The sequence below is a fragment of the Symphalangus syndactylus genome, chromosome 23, assembly GCF_028878055.3.
Source record: "Symphalangus syndactylus isolate Jambi chromosome 23, NHGRI_mSymSyn1-v2.1_pri, whole genome shotgun sequence".
In the NCBI taxonomy this organism is placed as follows: Eukaryota; Metazoa; Chordata; class Mammalia; order Primates; family Hylobatidae; genus Symphalangus; species Symphalangus syndactylus.
The window spans coordinates 15,926,544-15,953,234 of NC_072445.2; the positions used below are offsets into that span (position 1 = coordinate 15,926,544).

General features: G+C 52.9%; 1 protein-coding gene across 1 annotated transcript in view; it reads right to left on the reverse strand.

The window, feature by feature from the left end:
* C23H6orf132 (chromosome 23 C6orf132 homolog) overlaps positions 1 to 24,474 on the reverse strand; it is a 39,808-nt gene extending 15,334 nt beyond the window's left edge. The window contains exons 1-2 of the mRNA XM_055264053.2: positions 24,021 to 24,474; positions 9,348 to 9,454 (exon numbers count right to left, since the gene is read on the reverse strand). Of these exons, the coding sequence (XP_055120028.2) occupies positions 9,348 to 9,454; positions 24,021 to 24,165 (252 nt within the window). The 5' untranslated portion in view covers positions 24,166 to 24,474. The remainder of the gene's footprint in view (positions 1 to 9,347; positions 9,455 to 24,020) is intronic.
* Between the last annotated feature and the right edge of the window lie 2,217 nt (positions 24,475 to 26,691).

Sequence of the window (26,691 nt, forward strand, 5' to 3'; positions counted from 1 at the left end):
CTCACTCACTTCACAGAGGTGTACAAGCCAGCAACTCAGTTCAGTTGAAGCAGCCCTTTAATTTTTGTTTTTTTTTTTTTTTTTGGAGATAGGATCTCACTGTCACCCAAGCTGCAATGCAGTGGCAAGATCATAGCTCACGGCAGCCTCAAATTCCTGAGCTCCTGTAATCCCAGCACTTTGGGAGGCCAAGGCAGGTGGATCTTAGGTCATGAGTTTGAGACCAGCCTGGCCAACATGGTGAAACCCTGTCTCTACAAAAAAAAAAAAATAATAAAAAATAGGCAGGTGTGGGGCAGGCGCCTGTAATCCCAGCTACTCAGGAGGCTGAGGCAGGAGAATCGCTATCACTTGAACCCAGGGGGCAGAAGTTGCAGTGAGCTGAGATTGTGCCACGTCACTCCAGCCTGGGCACAAGAGTGAGACTCTGTCTCAAAAAAAAAAAAAAAAAAAGAATTCCCGGCCTCCCAAAGTGTGGGACTACAGGTGCAAGCCACCATGCCCAGCTTTCCAGCTTTTATTTATTTATTTTTTTGAGACACAGTCTCACTGTGTTGCACAGGCTGGAGTTCAGTGGTGCAATTTCGGCCCACTGCAAACTCTGCCTCCCGGGTTCAAGCAATTCTTCTGCCTCAGCCTCCCAAGTAGCTGGGACCACAGGCGCGCACCACCACATCTGGCTAATTTTTTTGTATTTTAAATACAGATGGGTTTTTGCTATGTTGGCTAGGCTGCTCTCGAACTCCCAGCCTCCAGTGATCCACCCACCTCGGCCTCCCAAAGTGCTGAGATTACAGGCGTGAGCCACTGCACCCAGCCTGTCCAGCTTGTTTTTATATTTTTTGTAGGGACAGGGTCTTGCTATGTTGGCCAGGCTGGTCTCGAACTCCAAGGCTCAAGTGATCCTCCTCAGCCTCCCAGAGTGCTGGGATTACAGATGTGAGCCACCTCACCCAGCCAAAGCAGCCCTTTAAAAACCATCACAGTGGCCAGGGGCGGTGGCTCACGCCTGTCATCCCAGCACTTTGGGAGGCCAAGGTAGGCAGATCACCTGAGGTTGGGAGTTCAAGACCAGCCTGACCAACATGGAGAAACTTGTCTCTACTAAAAATACAAAATTAGCCGGGCATGGTGGCACATGCCTGTAATCCCAGCTACTCAGGAGGCTGAGGCAGGAGAATCGCTTGAACCCGGGAGGCGGAGGTTGTAGTGAGCCAAGATCACGCCATTGCACCCCAGCCTGGGCAACAAGAGCAAAACTCCATCTCGAAAAGAAAAAAAAAAACCCATCATCACAGCCTAGTATATTGGAAAGTTCCCAGCAATGATTAGGGAGGAAGCATGGGTGGAGAGAACTACCATTCCAAGAATATTTATATGTATTTCCTTCCTTGTCTCTATTGCGAGGTTCTTAACAATGAACTTTTGTTTCCTTTATAATTTAAAAAAAAATACCCAATACAATAATAGTGTGTTTTTTTGGGTTTTTTATTTTTGTTTTTGTTTTTTGAGACGGAGTCTTGCACTGTCACCCAGGCTGGAGTGCACAATCTTGGCTCACTGCAACTTCCGCCTCCTGGGTTCAAGCGATTCTGCTGCCTCAGACACCTGAGTAGCTGGGACTACAGGTGCATGCCACCATGCCCGGCTACTTTTTTGTATTTTTAGTAGAGACGGGGTTTCGTCATATTGGCCAGGCTGATCTCAAACTCCTGACCTTGTGATCCTCCCGCCTCAGGCTCCCAAAGTGCTGGGATTACAAGCATAAGCCACCGTGCCTGGCCTAGTTTTCTTTTTAATTATTGTGATTGAGTGGAAAAAATGTCAGCTTAGGAGTCAGGCAGACCAGATTTGCAATCTTAACTGACTTATCCAAAAGGAGTCAGAGACAGTGTCTGACATATAGATGGTGCTCAAGAAGTATGTCCCTTTCTTGCCTTCTGAGGCTCAGCTTTCTCATCTGTAAAATGGGAATAATCTCACCTCCCTTAGGTTTGCTGTGATACCAGAGGCCACTGCACACTTTAAGAGGTCCTGCAGAGTAGTGCTCAAGAAAGTTTATTTCCCCTGGATTCTAATCAAGGACTTGGGCCACTGCTCCAGGCACAGCCTTCAGGGTGTGTCTCTCTGGTTGCATCTGAGGAAATGGGTGCTTCCCCATGGTCAGGGACAGGTCACCAGGAATACCCTATTGCCCTCTTGACTGCTAACATTTCAGAGTTGAGAAGGAGGAAGAAATGGAGGGAAGAAGGCAGGGAAGAAAACACTCGCTGTTCAAGGATGAGGCTAGTTTCCCTTTGAAGTTTTGTGGGGGCTGGGGCCCACTGCTCACCTGTTGCACCCCTGAGAGTTCAGAAGGGCAGGGCTCACCCACTGATGGCCCCAGTCCACCCCACTGGCCTCCCCATGCCTGGGACACACACATCCTCATGCCTGGGATTCCTCAGAGCTCAGCCAAGTCTCAAGGGTGGGTCACCAGGGGCTGGGCCAGTGGGCAATGCATGGTTGACCCTGGGTGGCGGCCAGCTCGGAGTCTTAGCTACGCACGATGCAAACTTCCTCACCAGACTCCTCCTGGAGCCTGGTCTGGGGCACTGGCCCTGTGGGGTGGGGTGTGGAGTTGCAGAGTGGGAGGGAGATGACCCTGAACCTGAGTTAGAGGCAGGCATGGTTGGGGGCACCACTGCAGGCTGGGAGAAAAGGAAGCTGGGAGCCCCCACCCCTGCCCTAGAGCAAGAGCTACACAGAAACCCCTCCAGGCACCCAACATACCCAACTAGATGAAGCCCAGCCAGTTGTTTTCCTGGCTTAGGGGTGCAGTATGGGGGTGCTGGCCTGGTGGAGGTGGTAGAGGATCAAGGATCGAGAAAGGCTGTGTGTATCCTGCAGAGCACCTGTGAAGTTGGGAGCCAGTGAGCAGTTTATAAAGGAGATGGATGGTTTCCCCAACACAGCCCCACACTGTGCCACAGCTCAGACCCCTCCTGGGGGCCAGAAAAGAGTGTCCACCCATGAACCATCTTCCTCTGGACCTATCTACCATCTGAGAACCACCCTTAGACCCAGGTTACCACAGCTTCTGCCCTCCACCGGGTATTATGGAGGGCCCAGGTCTGCCCTCTCTCTGGGGCAAGAAGTCAGTAGGATCAAGGGGACATGCCCTCAGAGGGCACATCATGTCCCTGGAGACCCTGCCTAAATGGCCTTGAGCCCACTTCAAGGGCTTCTTCTCTGGCCAGTCTTCCTGAGGGGGCACACATCTGTGATTCCATGGAGACAAAGGGGCGGCTGTTTATGGGCCAGGATGAAGGATGGAGGTTTATGGGCCTACATGGAGCTTTGGAGGTTCAGGCTGAGGTCCTTACTGAGAGGGAAGGAGCCAGGTGGGTAGAGAAGGGGGTGTGGAGCTCCATTTGCACTCTCGTGGCAGGCCTAACACCCCACACCCCACAACCCTTTGGCCTAACATCATCCACACAAACCAGCTAAAAGCCAGTCATGGCTGCTTTGCCTGGCTCACCCTACAGAGCTCAGATTCCAGCCCCAGAATGTGCCTGGGCCTTGAGTTTAGAGAAAAGCTCCTGCAGCGGCGGGGTGGGTGGAAAGGAGAGTGGGGCTGACTCCAGCTGCCTCTTCAGCAGCAAGGACTAAGGGAGGGGTGCAGGGCAGGCAAGGCCTCCTGCTTGAGCCTAGGGATGCCTCCTCTGGCAGAGCCAGGCCTGTCTGACTCACAGGGTGGGGTGACCCAGGCAGCTCTCACCGCCCAGGGCACCCCTGGGGACCTGTTGGGCCAGTTTTCCCATATTTGCCACACTGGCATTTAATTTTTAATTCCTCATATGCATCACCCTGGAGATGGCTTGATTCAGACTGGGGAGGGCGAGAGATAACCCCAGAAAATACAACCCTGCTGCCACCCACTGTTCTATGGACCCAGCTCTCAGAAGCAGAGGGACAGGCCGGGCACGGTGGCTCACACCTGTAATCCCAGCACTTTGGCAGGCCAAGGAGGGCAGATCATGAGGTGAGGAGATTGAGAGACCATCCTAGCTAACACGGCGAAACCCCGTCTCTACTAAAAATGCAAAAAATTAGCCGGGCGTGGTGGCAGACGCCTGTAGTCCCAGCTACTCGGGAGGCTGAGGCAGGAGAATGGCTTGAACCCAGGAGGCGGAGCTTGCAGTGAGCCGAGATCGCACCACTGCACTCCAGCCTGGGTGACAGAGACAGACTCCATCCCAGAAAAAAAAAAAAGAAGAAGGAGGAGAAGAAACAGGGGAACAGGCTCCGGCTTGCTCTCTGGGCCCAGTATTCCCTGAGAAGGAGGGAGAAAGGATCACCCCTCACTCAGCCAGGCCTCCAATGTTGTACACGGGGCCAGCCTGGGGAGAAGGCCTGGCTCCTGTCCCTGCTTCCATTGAGCCCAGTGGTCTGGACAGGGCCTTGCCCTCCCCAGGCCTCAGTATTCTCATCTTGACAACTGCCATAGATCTCCCCACTCTGAAGTTTGGTGGCTCAAATCCAGCTCCTCAGGGCTCCCCAAGCAGGAAGGTGGGGTTGCCCCGGTAGCTGGAAAACCTCCCTTTCTAGAGGCGGAAGCAGAGCTCAAGGAGGGGTCCATGTGTCATTAGGGCCTGGCTTCTCTGGTGGCCCTCCAGGGAGCTGACCACACCATCTACCCTTCCGTTAGGAAGTCATCTTAACACAGAAAGTCATGGCTGGGGAGACCCTTGAGGACCATGCAGTGTGACCCCCACTGTTGGGTAAGGAGCCAGAGGCCCAGGGAGAGGAAGGGACTGGCCTGCAGCCACCCCGCATCCCAGCGGCAGAGCTGGGACTGGTGTCAGCAGCTGGAGTATTAGCCCCTGGTCCCATCCCAGCCACTGAGGGATCCCAAGGTCCTTTTCCTAGCTGGCCTTTGGCTGCTGGATGCCTGATAAACACTTTGTAATCCCCAGCACCCTCAGCACACAGAGCGAGGGAGCTCTGGGGAAGGGGGCAGAAGCACCTGTCGCTGCCTTGTCTCCTTCTCTCTAGCTCTGTCCCCTGGCAGGCTCCTTTAGGGCACTGACAGGGAGGGTAGGCTCAGAAGATGGCCCAGGCCTGGAGAGAGCTCACAGGCCCTCGGGGGGCACCTGACTTCTTGGGCACTGCTACCTCGTACCTCCCCTACCCACTGGGCAGCCTGGCCTGGGAGGTGCCTCTGAATGTGGGAAGGGAGGACAGGGAGGGGTGGAGGCCTGGCCGGCTAGGACAGTATCAGGCAGGGCTAGGCACCGGCCCAGCTCCCCACCCACCCTGACTTGGCGGGGCTGGGGGACGGGGTGTGTGTGAGTGCATGTGTGCGTGAGCCCACACCCACACGGAGCTCGTCCTCCCTCTTCTCCCCATCTTCCCGGCCTTCTGTCCCTGCTGAAAGAAAGCAAAGGAACTGGCCAGGGCCTACAGGAGAGGAGTCAGAAGCTCAGACAGGAAAGAATCAAGCCGCCAGCCAGATTCCCCTCCACCCGGGAGCAGGCGACGAACAGCGTGGAAGATGCCCTATCTTGTGACCTGAGTGAGGAGCACAGAACAGTCCCTGTGATGTGGGCCACTGGGCCAAGGGTTCCTAATCTAAAGGCATATCAGGGTGGGCTTCAGTCCCCTGCTGAAATTGTAAGCAAAACTAGATGTATGTGGCTCCCAGCCTCATCATGGCATCAGAAGCATCTATGAGCCAAAAGTGGCAACAGGCCTGGTGCCCAGCAGGCCCAGGCTGCGGGACAGGGATTCAGAGAGGCAGGCAAGGGAGGTGGAAGTGGTTTTGCCGCCGGGTCCTGGAAGGAGAAGGAAAAAGCTTCTATGTAGCGGGTAGAGGGAGAGTAGAACCGCCTGAATAGAACTTGGACCCTGGAGCCTGGCCTCAGGGATTCCAGTCGCGGCTCTGCCACTTAGCCGCAATACCTTAAGCAAGTTACTCCACCCTGTGCCTCAGTTTCTCTGCCTGTAACATGGGGATTAATGACAGCACCTTGCTCGGAGGGTGGCTTTGTTAACACACATGGTCCACGTGGAATGGTGCCTGGCGCACAGTGAGTGCTCAGCACACAGTGGCCACGATCACAGGCCGCGCCACTGGATGGGGTTGCCAAGTCGCTCCATCTGCCTTTCCCTGGTTAGCCAGCACCGAGGGAACGAGTGAACTTCCCCTTCCTGGTTCAGTTCCTGCGTCTGTAAAATGAGGCCCCTTTCACCGGTCAGTTCACCATGTGTCCATTCTCTCACCCTCTCCAGTAAGGGGGCGTGAGTTTTTAGGGAGAAGCCCCCATTTCCTGGGACTGGTTCTGAGGCTTGCCCAAAAGAACTGCTCCCAGGAAGCATTTCCCCAGGACAGCCTGGAACTCAGGCCTGACCTGCCAGCCCAGACCACTCCAGGGGCCCCAGAGCCTTTGGCCAGGCCTGCCTGGGGTCTATGCAGCCCCTGAGTCATGTTCTGCCCAGACCAGAACCAAACCAGAGCCAGAGAGAGCTGGAAGGCGAGGATTTGCTCTGGTCTTTGAGGGGCCCACAGCAGATAGCTGGGGGGAGATAAGGATGCCCACCAATCAGAACGAACTCAGCTGGGCCCACATTAACTCTTTAGTTGCTGCTTTTGGGGGTGGTCCAGATCTAGGGGAGGGGCAGGACAGCAGGAGCCACTCCAGGGGCAATAGCCGTTTCTACTGTGTAGAGAGTATTTCCGTTTTGTTTTTTGTTTTTTGTTTTTTTTTTGAGATGGAGTCTCACTCTGTCGTCCAGGCTGGAGTGCAGTGGTGCGATCTTGGCTCACTGCAAACTCCGCCTCCAGGTTCAAGTGATTCTCCTGCCTCAGCCTCCTGAGTAGCTGGGATTACAGGTGTGTGCCACCACACTCGGCTAATTTTTGTATTTTTAGTAGAGACAGGGTTTCACCATGTTGGCCAGGCTGGTCTTGAACTCCTGACCTGGTGATCCACCCACCTTGGCCCCCAAAGTGCTGGGATTACAGGCATGAGCCACCACACCTGGCCGCATTTCAGTATTTTATTTGTTTTTTTTTTTTATTCCCATTTTACAGATGAATGTTTTAGTATTTTACTGACTGGTAGAGGTGTGTCAACTCTGGGCCCACACTGCTGTGAATCTGGGTATGTGTGTTGAGGGTAAGTGACAGGAGAGAATCTAATTAACCTCCCAATATAGAGTATTTCAGGCTGGGCGCGGTGGCTCACGCCTGTAATCCCAGCACTTTAGGAGGCTGAGGTGGCTGGATCACCTGGGGTCAGGAGTTCGAGACCAGCCTGGCCAACATGATGAAACCCTATCTCTACTAAAAATACAAAAAATTTGCCGGGTGTGGTGGTGGGCGCCTGTAATCCCAGCTACTTGGGAGGCTGAGGCAGGAGAATCGCTTGAACCCAGGAGGTGGAGGTTGCAGGGAGCCGAGATTACGCCATTGTACCACTCCAGCCTGGGCAACAAGAGCGAAACTCAGTCTGAAAAAAAAAAAAAAAAAGAATATTTCAAACTGATTTTATCTGCATTTATGGGTGCAATCACTTCTATCAGAGTTTTATGCATTCTCTGGAAACCAAGTTAGGGGCTGACTCATTTGTTTTTTTTCTTTAAGACAGGGTCTCACTCTGTCACCCAGGCTGAAGTGCAGTAGTGCAATCATAGCTAACTGCAGCCTCAACCTCCTGAGCTCAAGCAATCCTCCTGCCTCAGCCTCCCAAGTAGCTGGGACTATAGGCACACACCACCACACCTCACTAATTTTTAAATGTTTTGTAGAGATGGGGTTGGGCTATATTGCCCAGGCTAGTCTTGAACTCTTGGCCTCAAGTGATCCTCCCACCTCGGCCTCCCAAAGTGCTAGGATTCCAAGCTGACTTATTTGATTTCTACCTTGTTGTTGGTGGTGTTGCACTTTCTATATTTATCTATAATGTCCATGAATTGCCTTTATAAGCAGAAAATAAATTATTTAAAGTTGTATTCCCAGAGATCTGTGTGCTCAGCCCTCCACGGAGAGGCCTTAGAGATGCACCAAGGAGAATGTAAGACTGCCTCTGTCCCATCTAGAATCTTAGGTCTGATTGTTGAAGTTGGACATAGCAGAAAAAATCTGGTGATGGGGAGAGGAAGGTGGTTTTGCCAGGCAGGCAGTGCTACGGGTATGGGGACCCAGGACCAATGTGTGGGGTGCCATGAAGTCTAACAGGCCCCTGAGAGCTCAGACCAGGGCAAGGGGCCTTTCAGTCCAGGCAATACTAAACCCTCATGGAGGCAAGAGGATGCCGTGACCCCAGTGACAGCATTGTGCCACCCATGACCCAGGTCCGATAGACAGGAGTGAGCCTCAAATCTAGGAGCCTGGCTGTTTAGGCCTGGGCTGTCTAGTACAGCAGCCACTGGCCACAAGCAGCCACTGGCCACAAGCATCCACTGAGCCTTAAAATGTCTCAGTCTGTCAGAAGCGGGTTGTGCTACATAAGTAGTACACCAGATTTTTAAGACTTAGCATGAAAAAAAAGAATGTAAAATAGCCCATTAGTATTTTTTATATTGATTAAATGTTGCAATGACATTCTTTTTTTTTTTTTTTTTTTCTTTTGAAATAGAGTCTTGCTCTGTCACCCAGGCTGGAGTGCAGTGTCGCGATCTTGGCTCACTGCAAGCTCTGCCTCCCGGGTTCACGCCATTCTCCTGCCTCAGCCTCCCGAGTAGCTGGGACTACAGGTGCTTGCCACCGCACCGGCTATTTTTTTTTTTTTTTTTGTATATTTAGTAGAGACGGGGTTTCACCGTTGTTAGCCAGGATGGTCTTGATCTCCTGACCTCGTGATCTGCCCCCCTTGGCCTCCCAAAATGCTGGGATTATAGAGCCACTGCACCGGCCACAATGACACTCTTTTGAATATACTGGGTTAAGCAAAATATATTTGTCTCCTGCAGTGGGCAGGGAGCTCCTTGAGAACAGCAAGGCTGGCCCAGTCATCTCTGTATCCAGCACCTAATGCAGGGCCTGGCACAAAGTAGACAGTCATCAGTGACTGTGGAAAATGAACCCTGCTTGGCTGAGGGTACCCACTGCTGTGTCACTCCTGCACACAAGTTCTCCATAACTTCTCCTTGGGCTTGGCCCTGAACGAGCTGGCATCCCTAATCCTAGACTTCCTACTGTGAGCCTCGGCCATGCCTCCTTCCAGTAGCCCCCCTTCCCGCCGGGTCAGCATCAGGAAGGAAGGGGTGGACGCAGGGTGCAGCTGATGTCCACTCGGGCCAGGGCAGCCTTGGTGTCCCCACCCAGAGCAGACTCTCCAATCTCAGAGCAGAACCGTACTCACCAGCGGAAGGAAGGTCAGCAGGGGCCGGACTCTTGGCCGAGCTTTCAGTGTGGCTGTTCCTGACTCGCTCACTGTGTTAAACCGATTGTCTCCATAATAGATGCCATCTAGAGAACACAAGTGTGGGGACACCATAAGCTGGAGATCCAAGGCATCCGGCCACCCAAGTTTAATCTGCCCTTCAGCTCCCAGTGAAGAAAGCTAGGGCCTGCGTGTCTCCCAGTGTTGGACTCAGCTAAGCGCCTCTAACATAATCAGATCTTATGGATGAGATGTGCGCTAATGGGGCCAGCTGAGGTGCCGCTGGGTGAGGGACTCGGTGTTCCTGGGGCTTTCAGCCCCCTGCAGCCATCTCTCTCCCAATCCATAACCACCACCCTGTACCGTCCTGAGCCTTCTCTCCCACAGCAATCGTCCCTCGTTTTTGGAGCCCAGGAAGCCCGGCTAAGGGCCCAGCCGAAGCTTATCTCAGAGAGGGAGGAAAACAAGCTGGCTTTTCCCTCGAGTGTTTGAATTTCTAATCTGAAACATGCAGAGCAGATGAGGCCACCTGCTGTCCCCAGTGGCCAATATCCCATCATCTGGACTCCCTAACTCAAGATTTCCCTGACCACCAAACCACAGATGGTTGTGTACATGGCTCGCTTTCATGCCCCTTGAGGGCAGAGCAGAAAAAACGGGACAGTAGGGTCAATGTGACCTGGTTAAAAAATCCCAGCTCTGGCCAGGCGCGGTGGCTCACGCCTGTAATCCCAGCACTTTGGGAGGCCGAGGCGGGCGGATCACGAGGTCAGGAGATCGAGACCATCCTGGCTAACACGGTGAAACCCCGTCTCTACTAAAAATACAAAAAATTAGCCGGGCGAGGTGGCAGGCGCCTGTAGTCCCAGCTACGCGGGAGGCTGAGGCAGGAGAATGGTGTGAACCCCGGGCGGCGGAGCCTGCAGTGAGCCGAGATCGCGCCACTGCACTCCAGCCTGGGTGAAAGAGCGAGACTCCGTCTCAAAAAAAAAAAAAAAAAAAAAAATCCCAGCTCTGCCACTGACTGCCCATGTGGCTTAACCTCTCTGGGCCTCAGTTTTTCCCATCCGTACAGTGGGAGTGATGATAGTGCCGTATAGCACTGTTGTGAGGAGTGAGTGTGGCCAGGGCATAGTAAGTGCTCAGCAAACATGGTTGCTTCACCTGTAGGAAGATGATATGAAGGACCTTCCTCTTCCTCCAGTTACTGAGTCTGTGCTCCGTGCTGCTCTGTGGCAGTGGATGTGAGGGGCCACTCACATCACATCACATCCCTTTCTCAACTCCCTCATGACCCTTGATACACACTGACAAGAAATTCACACTCCCTTGGCAGGGATCGATGTGGCCCTCCTGCTATGTGGCTCATGAGCAAAGAGGGCTTTCTTCCATTTAACAAAGTGTGGAGGACTTTCCTCGATAGCCAAAGAGGAGAGAAGAAAGGTTAGAATCCCAGTTAGCCAGAAGCCTACTAACTGGGAAACTGAGCTAATCATGATTACTTTTCTCCTTGTACATGACTTTAGGAGAAAATTGCAAGAAAGCCAAATGATTTATTCAAGAGACTGGGCTCGTCAGGAAGATCCTGGGATCAGACTACACCCATCCCAAATCCCTACACTGATAGCCGCAGCACCCCATGTGAGCATCTGGGCTTTGGATGTGACAGGGAGGCTCCTGGAAGTGCTCCAGCAGCTGGAGGTGGTGTCCTCCGTGTGCTGCCCTCCCAAGGCAGGAAGCTGGCTGGGACACTCAAGCTTCTCCATGTCTCAACAGGGGCCCGAACGTCGGGTTCTCCGTGTGCTCCGCACGTCCCTGGAAACTCCAGTTCCCAGCACTGCCCTGCCCCATGCACTCTGGGCAAATATGATTTTCCAGTCCCAGTTGCCAGGCTCCATGCCCGAGGCTGCAGACCAAGATCGGACAGGGCATGGGGGAGGGGAGCTGTAAGATCTGACCCAATGGGAAACAACAAAAGTAGCTCACACCCAACAGCCACTGCGAAAGCCCCCGATTCCCTCACTTCCGAGAGTCTGCGTGTTGACACCATAATCTCCTGGGGCATTCTCTAGAGAGTGCTGTGTGGATGCCAAGGCCCTAGACCTGATGTGATGTGGCTACCTGGACCCTTAACAGGACTGGGGTGGGGCGGGGATTGCCACAGGGACTGCATGAGAGCCACGCTCCTAGGCAAGGCCCTAATCATTTCATTTCATCTCTGCACCGATGTTGGGATCTAGGGAGCCTCCTTCCTATAGCTGAGTTATTGTCATATTAATGGCTACTCTTATTGGGTGCCTAGAAGCTTTAGAAGTGTTATATCTGAGCAACTTGGCAAGGGTGATAACTGTAATAGTAATAATAATAAAAGGTAAAAACTTACTGAGCATTTTTTTATCTTTTTTTTTTTGAGATGGAGTCTTTTCTTTGGTTATATAGATGAGAGGTTTCTGTGTTGCCCAGGCTGGCCTCGAAAGCTCGTCTCGCCTCCTTATGTGCCAGGACAACAGGCCTGAGCCATTGTGGATCCCCTTGCTGTGTCGCTCAGGCTGGAGTACAGTGGCATGATCTCGGCTCAGTGCAACCTGCGCTTCCCAGGTTCAAGCAATTCTCCTGCCTCAGCCTCCGAAGTAGTTAGGATTACAGGTGTGCACCACCACGCCCAGCTAATTTTTGTATTTTTAGTAGAGAGGGGGTTTCACCATGTTGGCCAGGCTGGTCTCAAACTGCTGCACTCAGGTGATCTACCCGCCTTGGCCTCCCAAAGTGCTGGGATTACAGGTGTGCACCACCATACCCAGCTAATTTTTGTATTTTTAGTAGAGACGAGGTTTCACCATGTTGGCCAGGCTGGTCTCAAAATGCTGCACTCAGGTGATCCACCCGCCTCGGCATCCCAAAGTGCTGGGATTACAGGTGTGCACCACGTGCCCAGCCTACTGAGCACCTTTAATGGTCTGGGCACTGTTCCGAGCATCTTACACATTATTAATTCATTTAATTCTCAAAACAGCCCCATGCAAATTGGTACAGTCATTATCCCTGTTTTACAGATGAGGAAACTGAGAAGCAAGGAGGTCAAATAACTTGCCCAAAGCCTCACAGTAAGTGTTGAAGCCAGGGTCTCCCTAAAGGGCCTGACTTCTAAACCACCATACACACACCCCTAAAGGGAAGAGTCATAATCCCACCATGTACGGGGGTGAGGAAGGCCCAGCTCGGCTCTGGCCAAAGAGCAGCTCTGGGAAGCAACAGGAGGTGAGGCAGTTTGTTCGAAGCCTGCTGGTCAGGATGGAGTCGGATCTGAACTGTGGCCGTCTGACCCCCAAGCAGGCGCTCTAACTGCCTCACAGGTCCCATGACTCAGCCCTGCCTCTGAGCCATTGTTGTTTTGCTTGCTTTGTGGTTGTTTTAAGCAGTGAAATCCTTTCTAAGAATATAGTTGTTTTCTGTAAAACATATAGAAGGGTAGTGGCTGTAGTCGAGGCCGGGTTGGAAGGCCCAGGTGGCTCCTCTCCCCACCAGGCACCTCTGGAAAATCGGATTTGATTTTCCAGGCTGAAGAGGAGTGGGTAGGGGTCAGAGAGGGAAACGTGATACGGAAGCAGAGGTGGGGTGATGCGCTGTGAGAGGGGCTCGGCTGCCACGGCTGGCTTTGAAGATGGAAGGAGGCTACTGGCCGAGGACTGTGGGCTGCCTCTAGCAGCCAGAACAGGCAAGGAAACAGACTCTCCCGGCGCCTCCAGAGGAACAAAGTCTTGCCAACACCTTAATTGAGCCCACAGAGACCTGTGTCAGAGTTCTGACATGCAGAATTGTAAGACAGTAAATTTGTTATCAAATAAGAAAAGGGGCCGGGCACGGGGGCTCACACCTGTAATCCCAGCACTTTGGGAGGCCGAGGCAGGCGGATCACAAGGTCAGGAGATCGAGACCATCCTGGCTAACACAGTGAAACCCCGTCTCTACTAAAAATACAAAAAATTTGCCGGGTGTGGTGGCACGCACCTGTAGTCCCAGCTACTCGGGAGGCTGAGGCAGGAGAATCACTTGAACCAGGGAGGTGGAGGTTGCAGTGAGCCGAGATTGTGCCACTGCACTTCAGCCTGGGCGACAGAGTAAGACTGTGTCTCAAAAATAATAATAATAATAAAATAAAATAAGAAAAGGAGGTGTGGGGCTGGGCGTGGCGGCTCATGCCTATAATCCCAGCACTTTGGGAGGCCGAGGTGGGCGGATCACGAGGTCAGGAGTTCAAGACCAGCCTGGCCAATATGGTGAAACCCTGCCTCTACTAAAAATACAAAAATTAGCCGGATGTGGTGGTGGGCACCTGTAATCCCAGCTACTCAGGACACTCAGGAGGCTGAGGCAGGAGAACCGCTTAAACCCGGGAAGCAGAGGTTGTAGTAAGCCAAGATTGTGCCAGTACACTCCAGCCTGGGTGACAGAGTGAGACTCTGTCTCAAAAAAAAAAAAAAAAAAAAAAAAAGAACCGGCTGGGTGTGGTGGCTCATGCTTGTAATCCCAGCACTTTGGGAGGCCAAGGCGGGCAGATCACCAGGTCAGGAGATCGAGACCATCCTGGCTAACACGGTGAAACCCCATCTCTACTAAAAACACAAAAAAATTAGCCGGACGTGGTGGCGAGCACCTGTAGTCCCAGCTACTCGGGAGGCTGAGGCAGGAGAATGGCATGAACCTAGGAGGTGGAGCTTGCAGTGAGCCGAGACCACACCACTGCACTTCAGCCTGGGTGACAGAGCGAGACTCTGTCTCAAAAGAAAAAAAAAAAAAAAAAGAAAAGGAGGTGTGGCTGGAATCAGGCCAACTCTCAGGGGCCCCTCAGACCTGGCCCAGCTCCTGCTGGGTGGAGGCACAGCATGAGGTGAGGCGCGTGTGTCCATCTCCATCAGCTAGATCCTCAAAGCATTCAAGGTCAGAACTGGGGTCTTCCCAGCCTCAAGGTCAAGCCCGAAAACTAAACAGAAAGACAACAGAGCTCAACCTTGGGGAATTTCCTATTGGAAGTGATGAACTTTGCTCAGATCACAGGTCAGGGATGCTGAGGCCTTCCTGAGAAGCAGCTCCCTCCTCAGTCGAGGAGCTAAAGGAGGGCTAGGAACATCCTGGTGTCCCTTGAGGAAGGAGGGGCGAGGAGGAGGTGAAGGGGGTGCCTGGAGAGGAGGCTGGATGATTTGCTCTCGGAACAAGACTGCAATGAGAAAGAGGGGCACAGCCCCGTGTCTCATCCACTCTGACACTTGCAAACTCCCTTGGTGTCTGGCTTTTTCTGGAAAGGTCCTTCGGGATCTCAGAGGTTTTATGCTTGCCACATGCACGGACCAGAGAGGCAGCATTGGAACATCCAGGTGGGATTCAGAAAGCTGGAAAAGGAAGGGAGATGCCCCTGGACCCAGGAGCTTCCAGAGAAAGAGAGTCCTGGGGCAATTCCAGCAGCCAGGAAGCCTTGTGAGACCCCAGCAGCAGGTTCTGAGCAAGGCCTGAGCCCCAGATGGACCACAGTCCTGTCAAGATACAAACTTCTGACAAACTCACATGCAAATAATGCAGTGATAAAATAGGAGCAAACCCAGGTCTGCCTCCATTGATCCAAACCTGATCTTTAAATGAACCCAACTTCCCCCCAAATGGAATCCTATTTATGACAAGATTATGCATAGGATTACTTTAGATTTTCTCCCTAACAATTTCTCCCTCATAGAAGGATGGGAAATAAAGGTAGGGCTTTGCTTTCATTTACACTCCCTCAAGGATTTGAGTTGACATAAATATTAATACCATCGAACATCCAAAAACCTGCTCCAAAAACAATTCCTGGTGCCAAGCAGGAGACTTCACCCCAGATTTCAACCTGGGTACAGGCAGCTCCCCTCCTGCCCCTTCTCCCTCAGGAGAATCTGGCTCTGCCATGGGCCGGAGGGCAGCAGAGTTGTGGCAGAGGCTGCCTGGGCTGTGAGGAGGCCATGGCTGAGATTCTGCCCTGTCTGCCCTGGCCGGAAACACCCAGCAGTCGGACAGCTCATGGCTGGGACGGGAGGCAGAACCTTACGGGGTCAAGGCTATGGGTTTAGAATCCAGCTGAACTTGGGTTCCAGTTCCGGCTCCATCACTTAACTGTGGGATCCTGGGAGTCTCACTGGTCTCTCTGAGGCTGTCTCTTTATCTTTGTACATGTGAACAGTGGTCCCTGCTCAGCAGGCTGATGTGAGGCTGAGTGACAGAAAGTGTGCAAAAGTCATCAGCACAGTGCCTAGCAGATATTTATGCTCAATAATTGGAGGGTTGGCTGTGAGTGGTGGCTCACGTCTGTAATCTCAGCACTTTGGGAGGCTGAGGCAGGCGGATTACTTGAGGTCAGGAGTTCAAGATCAGCCTGGTGGCCGGGCACAGTAGTTCACGCCTGTAATCCCAGCACTTTGGGAGGCCAAGGCGGGTGGATCACCTGAGGTCAAGAGTTCAAGACCAGCCTGGCCAACACGGTGAAACCCCATCTCCACTAAAAATACAAAAATTAGCTGGGCGTGGTGGTGGGTGCCTATAACCCCAGCTACTCGAGAGGCTGAGGCAGGAGAATTGCTTGAACCGGGGAGGCAGAGGTTGCAGTGAGCCAAGATTGAGCCATTGCACTCCAGCCTGGGTGACAAGAGCGAAATTCCATCTCAAAAAAAAAAAAAAAGACCAGCCTGGCCAACATGGTGAAACCCCATCTCTACTAAAAATACAAAAATTAGCCAGGTGTGGTAGTGGGCGCCTGTAATCCCAGCTACTCAGGATACTCGGGAGGCTGAGGCAGGAGAATCACTTGAACCTGGGAGGCAGAGGTCGTAGTGAGCTGAGATTGTGCCACTGCACTCCAGCCTGGGCAACAGAGTGAGACTCCATCTCAAAAAAATAATAATAATAATTGGGAGGGCTGGTTATTGTTGTCATCAACATCATTTTCTCTCTGCTCCACCTTACTTCCCTCCACCAAGAGTTTGGGCTGTGAGCTTGAGCTGGACTATGTCACTTGCAAATCATGGTGACACCTGTCCCCGTGGGGGAGAGCCACCGGGAGGCAGGCGGCCCTTTGGGCCCTTTGCTTTCTTGTTTGGGTTCACTCTGAGTCCTGATGCCTGGGGCTGAACAGCCCTCTTTGCAGCAACCCAGAGTGGGAGGGGCTGGATCAAGGTCACCAAGCAGGGGTCAAACATGGCCCCTGACTTGCACTGCCTTACGCATGACAGGGCACGTGGCTCCCTGCCTCTCCCCAACAGGCAGACCTGGCCCTCTCAGCCTGGGGTCGGGTACGTGTTAAATGTGGTGGGTGGGCCAGCTCCGGGCGAGCTGAGAGCTAGGTACACGCTGCTGCAGGACGCCCAGCCCTTCTTTTCTGCCTTGCTCCCCGAGGGGAGGAGCCTCACTGAGTCTTCGGCATTTCTTTGCTCACAGAGTTCAGGGTTGGAAGAAATGTTCTTCCTCCCCCAGCCCCAAAGCTGCTCATGGATCTCCATGGAGGCTGAGGTCAGAAAAATTCCGGGGCAGTTATTTAGTTCTTCCCCAAATTCTAGCTAGGTCCAAACTAGAGAGAAAATTAATTTGATTAATTAAATACTTAAATGTCTAACATCTATTAAGCCTGTGTTATGAGCAAGGCACTATTCTAAGACCTCACCACCCCATGGGGGAAGTACCCTTATTATTCCCAATTTGCAGGTGAGGAAACTGAGGCTCAGAGAGGTTAAGTCCCTTGCCCAAGGTCCCACAGCTGGTGAGTCAAAGGGGCTGGGATTCCAGCCCAGGCAACATGACTCTAGACTCTGATTCCCTCGTGTCATAGCCAGCAAGGCAGGGAAGGGATGTAGGGATTCAGTGTCTCTCCCCTCCATCTCTTGTTTTTCCTGAATGAGACTTAAAAGTTGGTGAGGCCTGGAGGGGAGGAAATGGGCCTAGGAATCATATCTAGATTCACATCATTGTAATACCTGAGGACACTGAGCACTTTGTCGGGCGGTTTCCCCACCTGTAAAATGAGGATGATACTTTTCTGGAAGCCTCCCAAAATCAGGAGAGGGAAGGAAGCTAGCCAGAGTGGGAGGAGGGCTTGGGCCCCAAATTGCCAGGAGCCCCTAAATGACCTCAGGAGCACTGGCTACAGGTCTAACTGGATTCCTGGGGCTTCGGAGGATTCCGGCCTTAGCTTGGGGAGTTTTTGCCTTGACTAAGAGGAACCCAGAATCCCAAAACAGACCTCTTTCTACTTCTACCTCATCGTAGATATAGAATGGGGGTGCTGGACAGTGAAGTATGAAGTGTGGCATCCAATCATCGGCCACTAGGGGAGCCCCTGCCTTTCAGGGAAGCAGCGGGGGCGGCCCCACGTGAATGTAACTCACAAATGGCGTTAATGAGGCCTTTCCTTGCTAATTAGCAAGTCCACATGACCGGAGCCTAAAAAGGCCAGTCTTTCCCAGCAAGTCCCAGCAGTCCTGACCTGAGGACCAGAGAGAGGCCTTTGTCCAAGGGCGGAGGGGACGCTGAAGATTCGGCTGGGGTGGAGGGGAGGAGGGGCAGGGAGCCACAAAGTAGAGGAGGAGGGAACAGAAATGGAGGAGTCTTGGGCACCGCCCCCCCAACCCTGCAGCGGGAAGAGCAAAGTGAACAGGGCCCTCTGCTTCCAAGCTAGGACTCGCCACTCAGTGTGCAGACCCCAGAACTTGTGAGAGATGCTGACTCTCCCTTCATCCCGAAACTACCGAAACAAATCTAATCTTAACAAGATTCCAGATGACTGGGTGCACTTTCATGTTTGAGCTACCCCGGACGGGAATGACTGAGTCATTTCACCTTTCTGAGTCTGTTTCCTCAATTGAGAAGACATACAAAGCTTTTAGTCCACAGACTGGTGATATAATAATTACATTACTGTCATTACTTATTGGCTAGGAGAGAAGGGGCACCTTGTAGCTGGCCTGCAGGGGTCAAGGGCAGGCCTGGCTTTCTGGAGTTGAACTAGAGTGACAAGAGAAGCTTATATAATGGGGCAGCAGAGGGTGTATATGTGTGCACTGGACTGCCGGCAAACCACAGCACACCTCCAGGGAACAGGAGTAAACAAAAGTTGGTAGGCTGGTGCCAGTCTGGCCCTGGGTGGAAATATATGCTCAGCTCCTGGCTCCCGGGGTAGGAGGTGGGAGTTTCCCACTCTTTAGCCGGGCCTGAAACACAGGGTCAGGAGACCCAGGGAACAGGAACACCAGAACCTGCAGCCACACCAGAGGGCACTAGGGTCCTCCAGATAAGGAGCTGGTCACATTCTTTCCATATTTATGTAGAACCTACCATGTGCCCTGCAGGGAGTCCTAAAGGGAAAGAGAATAGCCTTGCTTCATGTGGGGAAGGAAATACCAGGATTCTCACATCTTCCTGCACAAAACAGTTCCCCTGGAGCTGGTTAAAAACCCAGAGCCCAAAGGCTGGGCGCGGTGGCTCACGCCTGTAAATTCCAGCACTTTGGGAGGCCGAGGCAGGGGCAGGGATGGGGCGGGGCGGGGTGGGGGCATGGATCACGAGGTCATGAAATCGAGACCATCCTGGCCAACATGGTGAAACCCCGTCTCTACTAAAAATACAAAAATAGCCATGTGTGGTGGCGCAGCCCGGGGAGGCTGAGGCAGCAGAATCGCTTGAACCCGGGAGGTAGAAGGTTTCAGTGAGCCGAGATTGTGCCACTGCACTCCTTCTCAAAAAACCCCCAGAACCCAGACCCTAGCCCAGAGATTCTGACTTCCTGTGCCTGAGGTGGGACCCTAGGAATCTGAAATTAATTAAATTTTTTTTTTGGGTGGGGGAGAACAGGATCTCGCTCTGTCACCCAGGCTGGAATGCAGTGGCGCCATAATAGCTGACTGCAGCCTCTATCTCCCAGGCTCAAGCAATCCTCCTGCCTTGGCCTCCCAAAGTGCTGGGTTGTTTTTGTTTTTGTTTTTTTTGGTTTTGAAACAGGGTCTCGCTCTGCCACCAAGGCTGGAGTGCAGTGGCGCAATCTTGGCTTTCTGCAACCTCTGCCTCCTGAACTCGAGCAGTCCTCCCACCTCAGCCTCCTGAGTAGCTGCAGCTAGAGGTGCATGCCACCAAGCCTGGCTAATTTTTTTGTTTTTAGTAGAGACAACAGGATCTTGCCATGTTGCCCAGGCTGGTCTCAAACTCCTGAGCTCACATGATCCACCTGCCTCAGCCTCCCAAAGCGCTAGGATTACAGACGTGAGCCACCGCCCAGCCCAGAATCTGCATTTCAAATAAATGACTGAGGTAGCTGTGAGCTGTCCCATTTAGAGGAACGGGGTAGGAAAGAGAGTCCTCTAGCAAACAAGGGTGTCCCATTGCTGGTGGCAGGTGCAGCGTTGGTAGATAAAGAATCTTGGCTCAGTTAATCCAAGATGCCAGGGAGGAGTCCTGAGTGACTGGCAGCTTTGTCTCCAGTAACAGCCCAGTCCTTTATCTTGGGATTTGCAGAGATCCACATCTCTGCTTTCTCATACATTTAAAACACACACACACACACACACACACACACACACACACACACACACACAATCGTGTGGCCTTGCTTGGGCTGGGAGAGGGCAGAAGACTTCGTTAGGATTGCAAATGTATTCAGTGAAGCCCTCCTAATTGCTGGAATACATATTAGAGAAATTCTATAAAGAAAAATTTTTTGCTTGTCACCACTCTCACATGACTGTTTGCATTTACCCACTGTACCCAGCCTACCCTTGTCCAAACAGATTTTTACATGGCTGCAACCACAGAGCAAACAGTTGATTACTCCCTAATTCCCTTACACATCCCTACATTGATTTTCCTCCCTTCCATTCCACCCCCTGTTCTCTAAGGGCTGGATATCGCCAGCATCTCACCCCAGGCTCGAGGGGAATGTCACAGACTCAGGGGCCCTATGGAACCCTAATCCCACTCTCTCTGAGACTTTGAAATAGTCTTTTCATGGCTCAGTTTCCTCTATTCTACAGCAGTGTTAGGAAGAGGAGCGGAAGCAGGCAGGGGCAGGAAGTGCTCCATGCTGGGAATGATCCAACAATAATAAATCATGCCTTAGAGGAGGGGCCAGTAAACTTTTTCTGTACAGGGCCAGATAGTAAATATGTTAGCCGGCCGGGCGCGGTGGCTCACGCTTGTAATCCCAGCACTTTGGGAGGCCGAGGCGGGCGGATCACGAGGTCAGGAGATCGAGACCACGGTGAAACCCCGTCTCTACTAAAAATACAAAAAAATTAGCCGGGCGCGGTGGCGGGCGCCTGTAGTCCCAGCTACTCAGAGAGGCTGAGGCAGGAGAATGGTGTGAACCCGGGAGGCGGAGCTTGCAGTGAGCCGAGATCACGCCACTGCACTCCAGCCTGGGCGACACAGCGAGACTCCGTCTCAAAAAAAAAAAAAAATATGTTAGCCTTTGCAGGCCATAAGGTCTCTTTTGTAGCTACTCAACTCTAGCCATAGACCATATGTAAATGAGGGGCATAGTAGGCTATGTTCTAATAAAACTTTATTCCTCAAAGCAGGCCATGGGCAAGAATGGAGCCAGGACTGTAGTTTGCCAATCCTTGCTTTAGAGCAAGCTTGTCCAACCCATGGCCCAACACAAATTAGTGAACTTTCTTAAAATATTATGAGGGTTTTTTTTTTTTTGCATTTTTTTGTTTTGTTTTTTTAGCTCATCAGCTATCGTTAGTGTCAGTGTATTTTATGTGTGGCCCAAGACAATTCTTCTTCCAATGTGACCCAGGGAAGCCAAAAGATTGGACACCCTGCCTTAGAGCTTTTCGTTTTAATGCTGTTCAAAGCACTACCATAAATACCACTTCAGGCAGTTACCCTGAAGGCAGCCTGGACACTATTCCCTTTAACAGAAGAAAAAATTGAGGCCCAGAGAGTGCTTAGCCCCACGTATTGACAGAGACAGGATGCCAAGGCAGGGCTGCACTTGCATCCCATCATAGAATCCCCAACACTGGTCCCTCCTCTCCCTAACTCCAAGCAGAGCAGGGAGGAGGACTTCTGCCACGCCCAGTGGCACCCCAGGGAACACCCCGGAAACACTGAGGCGCTGTTCTGCTGGGCGCATGATGTTTTCCACCGCTCCTTGTGCAGGCAAGACCAAGCTGAGTCAGCTGGAGGCCCAGCCCTGCCTTGAGGAATGGGAGGAGCTGTCCTTTGGGCTCCAGCTCTGCCCAGGCTGATGAGGGCAGCAGCTGGCTGGAGGTGACAGAGCACCAGGCCCTCTTCCCTCACCAGAGGTGCTGATGCCCACTAGCAGCCTGCACAGGCTAGGCAAAATGTAGAAGTGGCTGAGAGGCATGGCTGAGGTCTCCCCTTGAGGGAGGAAGGGTGTGTTGAGAGGCATGGCTGAGGTCTCCCCCTGAGGGAGGAAGGGTGTGTGTGTGGGGGGGGTGGGTATTTTCCAGGCAGATGCCCCTCAAGTAAAATTCACCATTGGATCGCCTTCCTCTGCAGAGTTAATTCAGCAAACCCACTAAGAGTGTGATCTCTGGATCCTGACGGCCTGGGTTCAAATATTGGTTCTGCCTCACAAGGGAGATTTTGGAGGTCATCGAAATGTTCTAAAACCAGATGGTGGTGATAGTTGCACAACTCTGTGTAAACGGTCTACTAAAAATCATTGAATTGTGGACTTAGAAAAATGCTGCCTCCAGCATTGAAAGCTGTGTGATCTTGGGCATATTACTTAACCTCCCTGTGCCTCAGTCTCCTCATCTGTCAAACAGGAATGATAATAATAGTGCCTGACTCTAGATGATATTTCAATGAATCAGTAACACAAAGATTTTAGAATGGCATCTTGCACCTAAGAAGGGATTAATAGCCAGGCGCGGTGGCTCACGCCTGTAATCCCAGCACTTTGGGAGGCCGAGACGTGCAGATCACAAGGTGAGGAGATCAAGACCATCCTGGCTAAACAGGGTGAAACCCCGTCTCTATTAAAAATACAAAAAAATTAGCCGGGCGTGGTGGCTGGCTCCAGTAATCCCAGCTACTTGGGAGGCTGAGGCAGGAGAATGGTGGGAACCCGGGAGGCGGAGCTTGCAGCGAGCGGAGATCGCGCCACTGCACACCAGCCTGGACAACAGAGCGAGACTCTGTCTCAAAAAAAAAAAAAAAAAAAAAAGAAAGGATTAATAAATGGTCATTCCATGGTGCCTCCGTTGAGAGGGAAAGAAGTGTCCTGGCTCACAGGCACTTACCCGCACACCTGTGTCTGGAAGTGCCTACACCATGCCTCCACTTGCCCTGCTCCTCCTGGTCTTTGCTTCTACTGTTTGTTTTGCCAGGAGTGCCCTCTCCTCTCAACTCGAATGCTAGTTCCACTCAGAGGTCATCTCTCTTCTCTGCTTTTATGCTTAATAATCTTTTATAGCAAAAGCTCAGAAAGGGTTAAATGGCATATGGTTAGTTCTGTTCACCCCCTGATCTGAGATCCTTGTGCCAGGAAGAGGCAACACTTTGTCTGCCCCGCTCCTATCCATGGTGCCTTGTGTCCTGGTGTGGCAACCTGGGTGCTGAACTGAGTCCAACAGCAGGCACCAAGGCTGTGACATCCACTGTCAGTCCCAGCACAGTGGCTATAAAGATCAGTGAAGATAATATGGTGAGAGTGAAGGCAGGCAAGCTAAAGCAGTGACGGGTGACCTTCCTTGGGCCCAGAAGCCCCCTGCCCCCACAACCTGGGCGTTCCAGAGCCACATGTCATACACAGGAAATGGATTTCTGTCTCCAGCCGCTGGCTTCCCCTAGTTACAGAGAATACAAATTGCAAGACGATGCAATGATAAGATGACCCACAGCCAGAGCCTGCGGATGAGCCAGGGCGGTGCTTTTAGAGGCCTGCAGAGACACACCAGACTGACTCCAGGGTCAGCAGCAGCTGGCAGTCAGGGAGAGGGTTCCTTGGCCTCCACTGTCCCATTTCTGGCTCTTTGGTCTTAGCCCAGAGACAGCCCAGGTCCCAGGTTGACCTGGCAGGAGCCTGTGGCCCCAATAAGTGACTTGGTGTCACAAACAGGCTGGTAACCTGGTAGCAGCTGCGCCTGTTGTTTTTTCCTGGGCCTCACCTAGCCAGAGCCAAGTTTGTGAGCACCCAGATAGCAGCCCCCTCTCTGCCACGTGGGCTAGGGAAACAGGGAGTGCAAAGGGTGAGGGAGGAGTTCTTAGCCCCTTAGCCCCCAGTTCTCCAGGAACACTTTTGCTTCAGCCAGAAAGGGGGTGTAGCGGTGGGGGTCGGGGGAGATACCGCAAACCTCCGGAAGCCTTTCCCCTAACAGTAACACAAGCAAAGGATTCGCCAGGAGGGGGAATTAAACACCTCCGAAGAAGGCCTCGGGTCAGAGGTGGGGGCGGCAAAGTTCTCCCACCTCCCCGTGGTGGGGGGGGTCCCTTCTTTCCCCACACCTCTCTCACCGCACAGCCCTTCCCAGACACCCCGGTGCGGTGCCTCCTCCCCTGCCCGGCTGCTGCTCTCGGCCAGTCCGCAGGTTCCAACGTGTCCCTCCCATCCGCGCCTCCAGGAGACAGCGCCGCCGGCCCTGCCCCAGCGCCCTCCGTCCCCAGAGCACTCACCGAAGTCCCTGGTCCCCTCCTCCGGGGCCTCCTGGGTGAAGATCCAGGGCGGGTTGGTGGCGTAGAGGGAGGTGCTGGGGGTCGTGGTGTGCTTCTTCCCGAAGAGTTTGCTGAAGGTGCCCTGCACCGTCTGGTTCTTTTTCATGCTGCCGCAGCCCGCGCGGGCGCCGGGGAAGGACCTTCCCTCCCTCGCCCTGCCCTGCCCCGGACTGAACTCAGCACGGTCTCCCCAGGGGACTCTACCAGGCCATGTCCCCCGCCGTCCTCCCCGCCCGAGCACCGGGCAACAGGTGCTGCGGGCGCCGCCGCTTGCCGGGAAATGCGAGCTACCTGGCCAGGTAAGAGACAGCCGCTCGGCCGGGCCCCGCCCCGCCGCCGCCCAACTCCCCAGGCCGCATTCCTTCCCGCCTCCTTCTACAACAGGCCATTGTTGGCACGGCCCGGTGGGCTGGGGACCTCGCCCGGCCCACGCCCAGCCTGGGAGACGGGCCACCCCCTCCCCCAGGTTCCCTCCCTGCACGCCTCCTTCACCCCACTTCCCCCTAGTCCGGGGAAGGAGGGGGGTGAGTTCCCAGCCTCTCAAGGCCATTCGTGACCAGGTCAGTATGGGTACATCGGGGACAGCTCTAGTGTCCAACACGAGGGACATGGATGGCCAAAGCGAGCACGCCACGGCATCCTATAGCCCCTCAAATATGTGGGGCGTGAGGCTTCGGGGAACATCAGAAAGTGCCTGTAAGAGAAAAGTAAGCTGGGAAAAGCAAGAAAATGACAAACTAGTGTACCAATCTGATGATGACGGTGGAAAAACATCCTCTCTGACAGGGCTCCGAAGAGAATGTGGGATGACGAAATCTTGGCATTCTGTGTCTGTACGTCACATTCTTTTTCTTTTTCTTTTCCTTTTCTTTTTTTTTTTTCCTTTGGACGGAGTCTTGCTCTGTTGCCCAGGCTGGAGTGCAGTGGCGCCATCTCGGCTCACCGAAACCTCCCCGTCCCGGATTCAAGCGATTCTCCTGCCTCAGCCTCCCGAGTAGCTGGACTACAGGTACCCACAACAATGCCCAGCTAATTTTCATATTTTTAGTAAAGATGGGGTTTCACCATGTTGGCCAGGCTGGTCTCAAACTCCTGACCTCAAGTGATCCACCCACCTCGGCCTCCCAAAATGCTGGAATTATAGGCGTGAGCCACCTTGCCAGCCAAGTGGCTCCATTTGTTTGCAACTTCTACTATATAACTGTTATTATTATTATATATATATATATATACATTTAGATGGAGTCTTTCTCTGTCACCCAGGCTGGAGTGCAGTGGCACAATCTCGGCTCATTGCAACCTCCACTTCCCAGATTCAAGTGATTCTTCTGTCTCAGCCTCCCGAGTAGCTGGGATTACAGGTGCCCACCACCATGCCCGGCTAATTTTTGTATTTTTAGTAGAGACGGGGTTTCACCATGTTAGTCAGGCTGGTCTTGAACTCCTGACCTCAGGTGATTCACTGGCCTTGGCATCCCAAAGTGCTGGGATTACAGGCGTGAGCCACCATGCCCGGCCTATAACTGATATTCGTGAGAGCCACTGTGTGCCGCACGCTGGGCTGTGAAAGAGCCGGAAAAATTAAAGACATGGTTCTTGAGTGCAGGTTGCTATATAGTCTGTGGAGACAGGCAGCGACCTGTGGAGAGCTGGGCAGTGGGGAGGTAACTGAAAGGAAGGAAATGAAGGGGGGAAGGTGCAGTGCAATTTGGGGGCTGCAGGATCTGGGGAGGGTAGGCAGGAGGCCTCTTCAGGGGCTGAGGATGGGGGAGCTGGGAATTACCCGGTGGGCAGGAGGTCATGGCAAGGTTGGCCAAGGTGTGGAAGGCTTAAAAAGGCCACCTGGGTGGCCAGGTGCGGTGGCTCACGCCTGTAATCCCAGCACTTTGGGAGGCCGAGGCGGGCAGATCACCAGGTCAGGAGTTCGAGACCAGCCTGGCCAACATAGTGAAACCCTGTCTCTACTAAAAATACAAAAAAATTAGCCATGCGTGGTCGCGGGCGCCTATAATCCCAAGTAGCTGGGAGGCTGAGGCAGGAGAATTGCTTGATCCTGGGAGGTGGAGGTTGCAGCGAGCCGAGATCGCGCCACTGCACTCCAGCCTGGACGACAGTGCGAGATTTTGTCTCAAAAAAAAAAAAAAAAAAAGGGCCAGGTGCAGTGGCTCACGCCTGTAATACCAGCACTTTGAGAGTCCAAGGCGGGCAGATCACCTAAGGTCATGAGTTCGAGACCAGCCTGGCCAACATGGTGAAACCCTGTCTCTACTAAAAATAAAAAAATTAGCAGGGTGTGGTGGCAGGCACCTGTAATCCCAGCTACTCGGGATGCTGAGGCAGGAGAATCGCTTGAACCTGGGAGGTAGAGGTTGCAGTGAGCCGAGATTGCGCCATTGCACTCCAGCCTGGAGGACAAGAGTGAGACTTTGTCTCAAAAAAAAAAAGAAAGAAAGAAAAAGCCAGCTGGGGCTGGGTGCGGTGGTTCACACCTGTAATCCCAGCACTTTGGGAGGTTGAGGTGGGTGGATCACGAGGCCAAGAGATCAAGACCATCCTGACCATCCTGGCCAACATGGTGAAACCCTGCCTCTACTAAAATTACAAAAAGCTGGGCATGGTGGCGTGTGCCTGT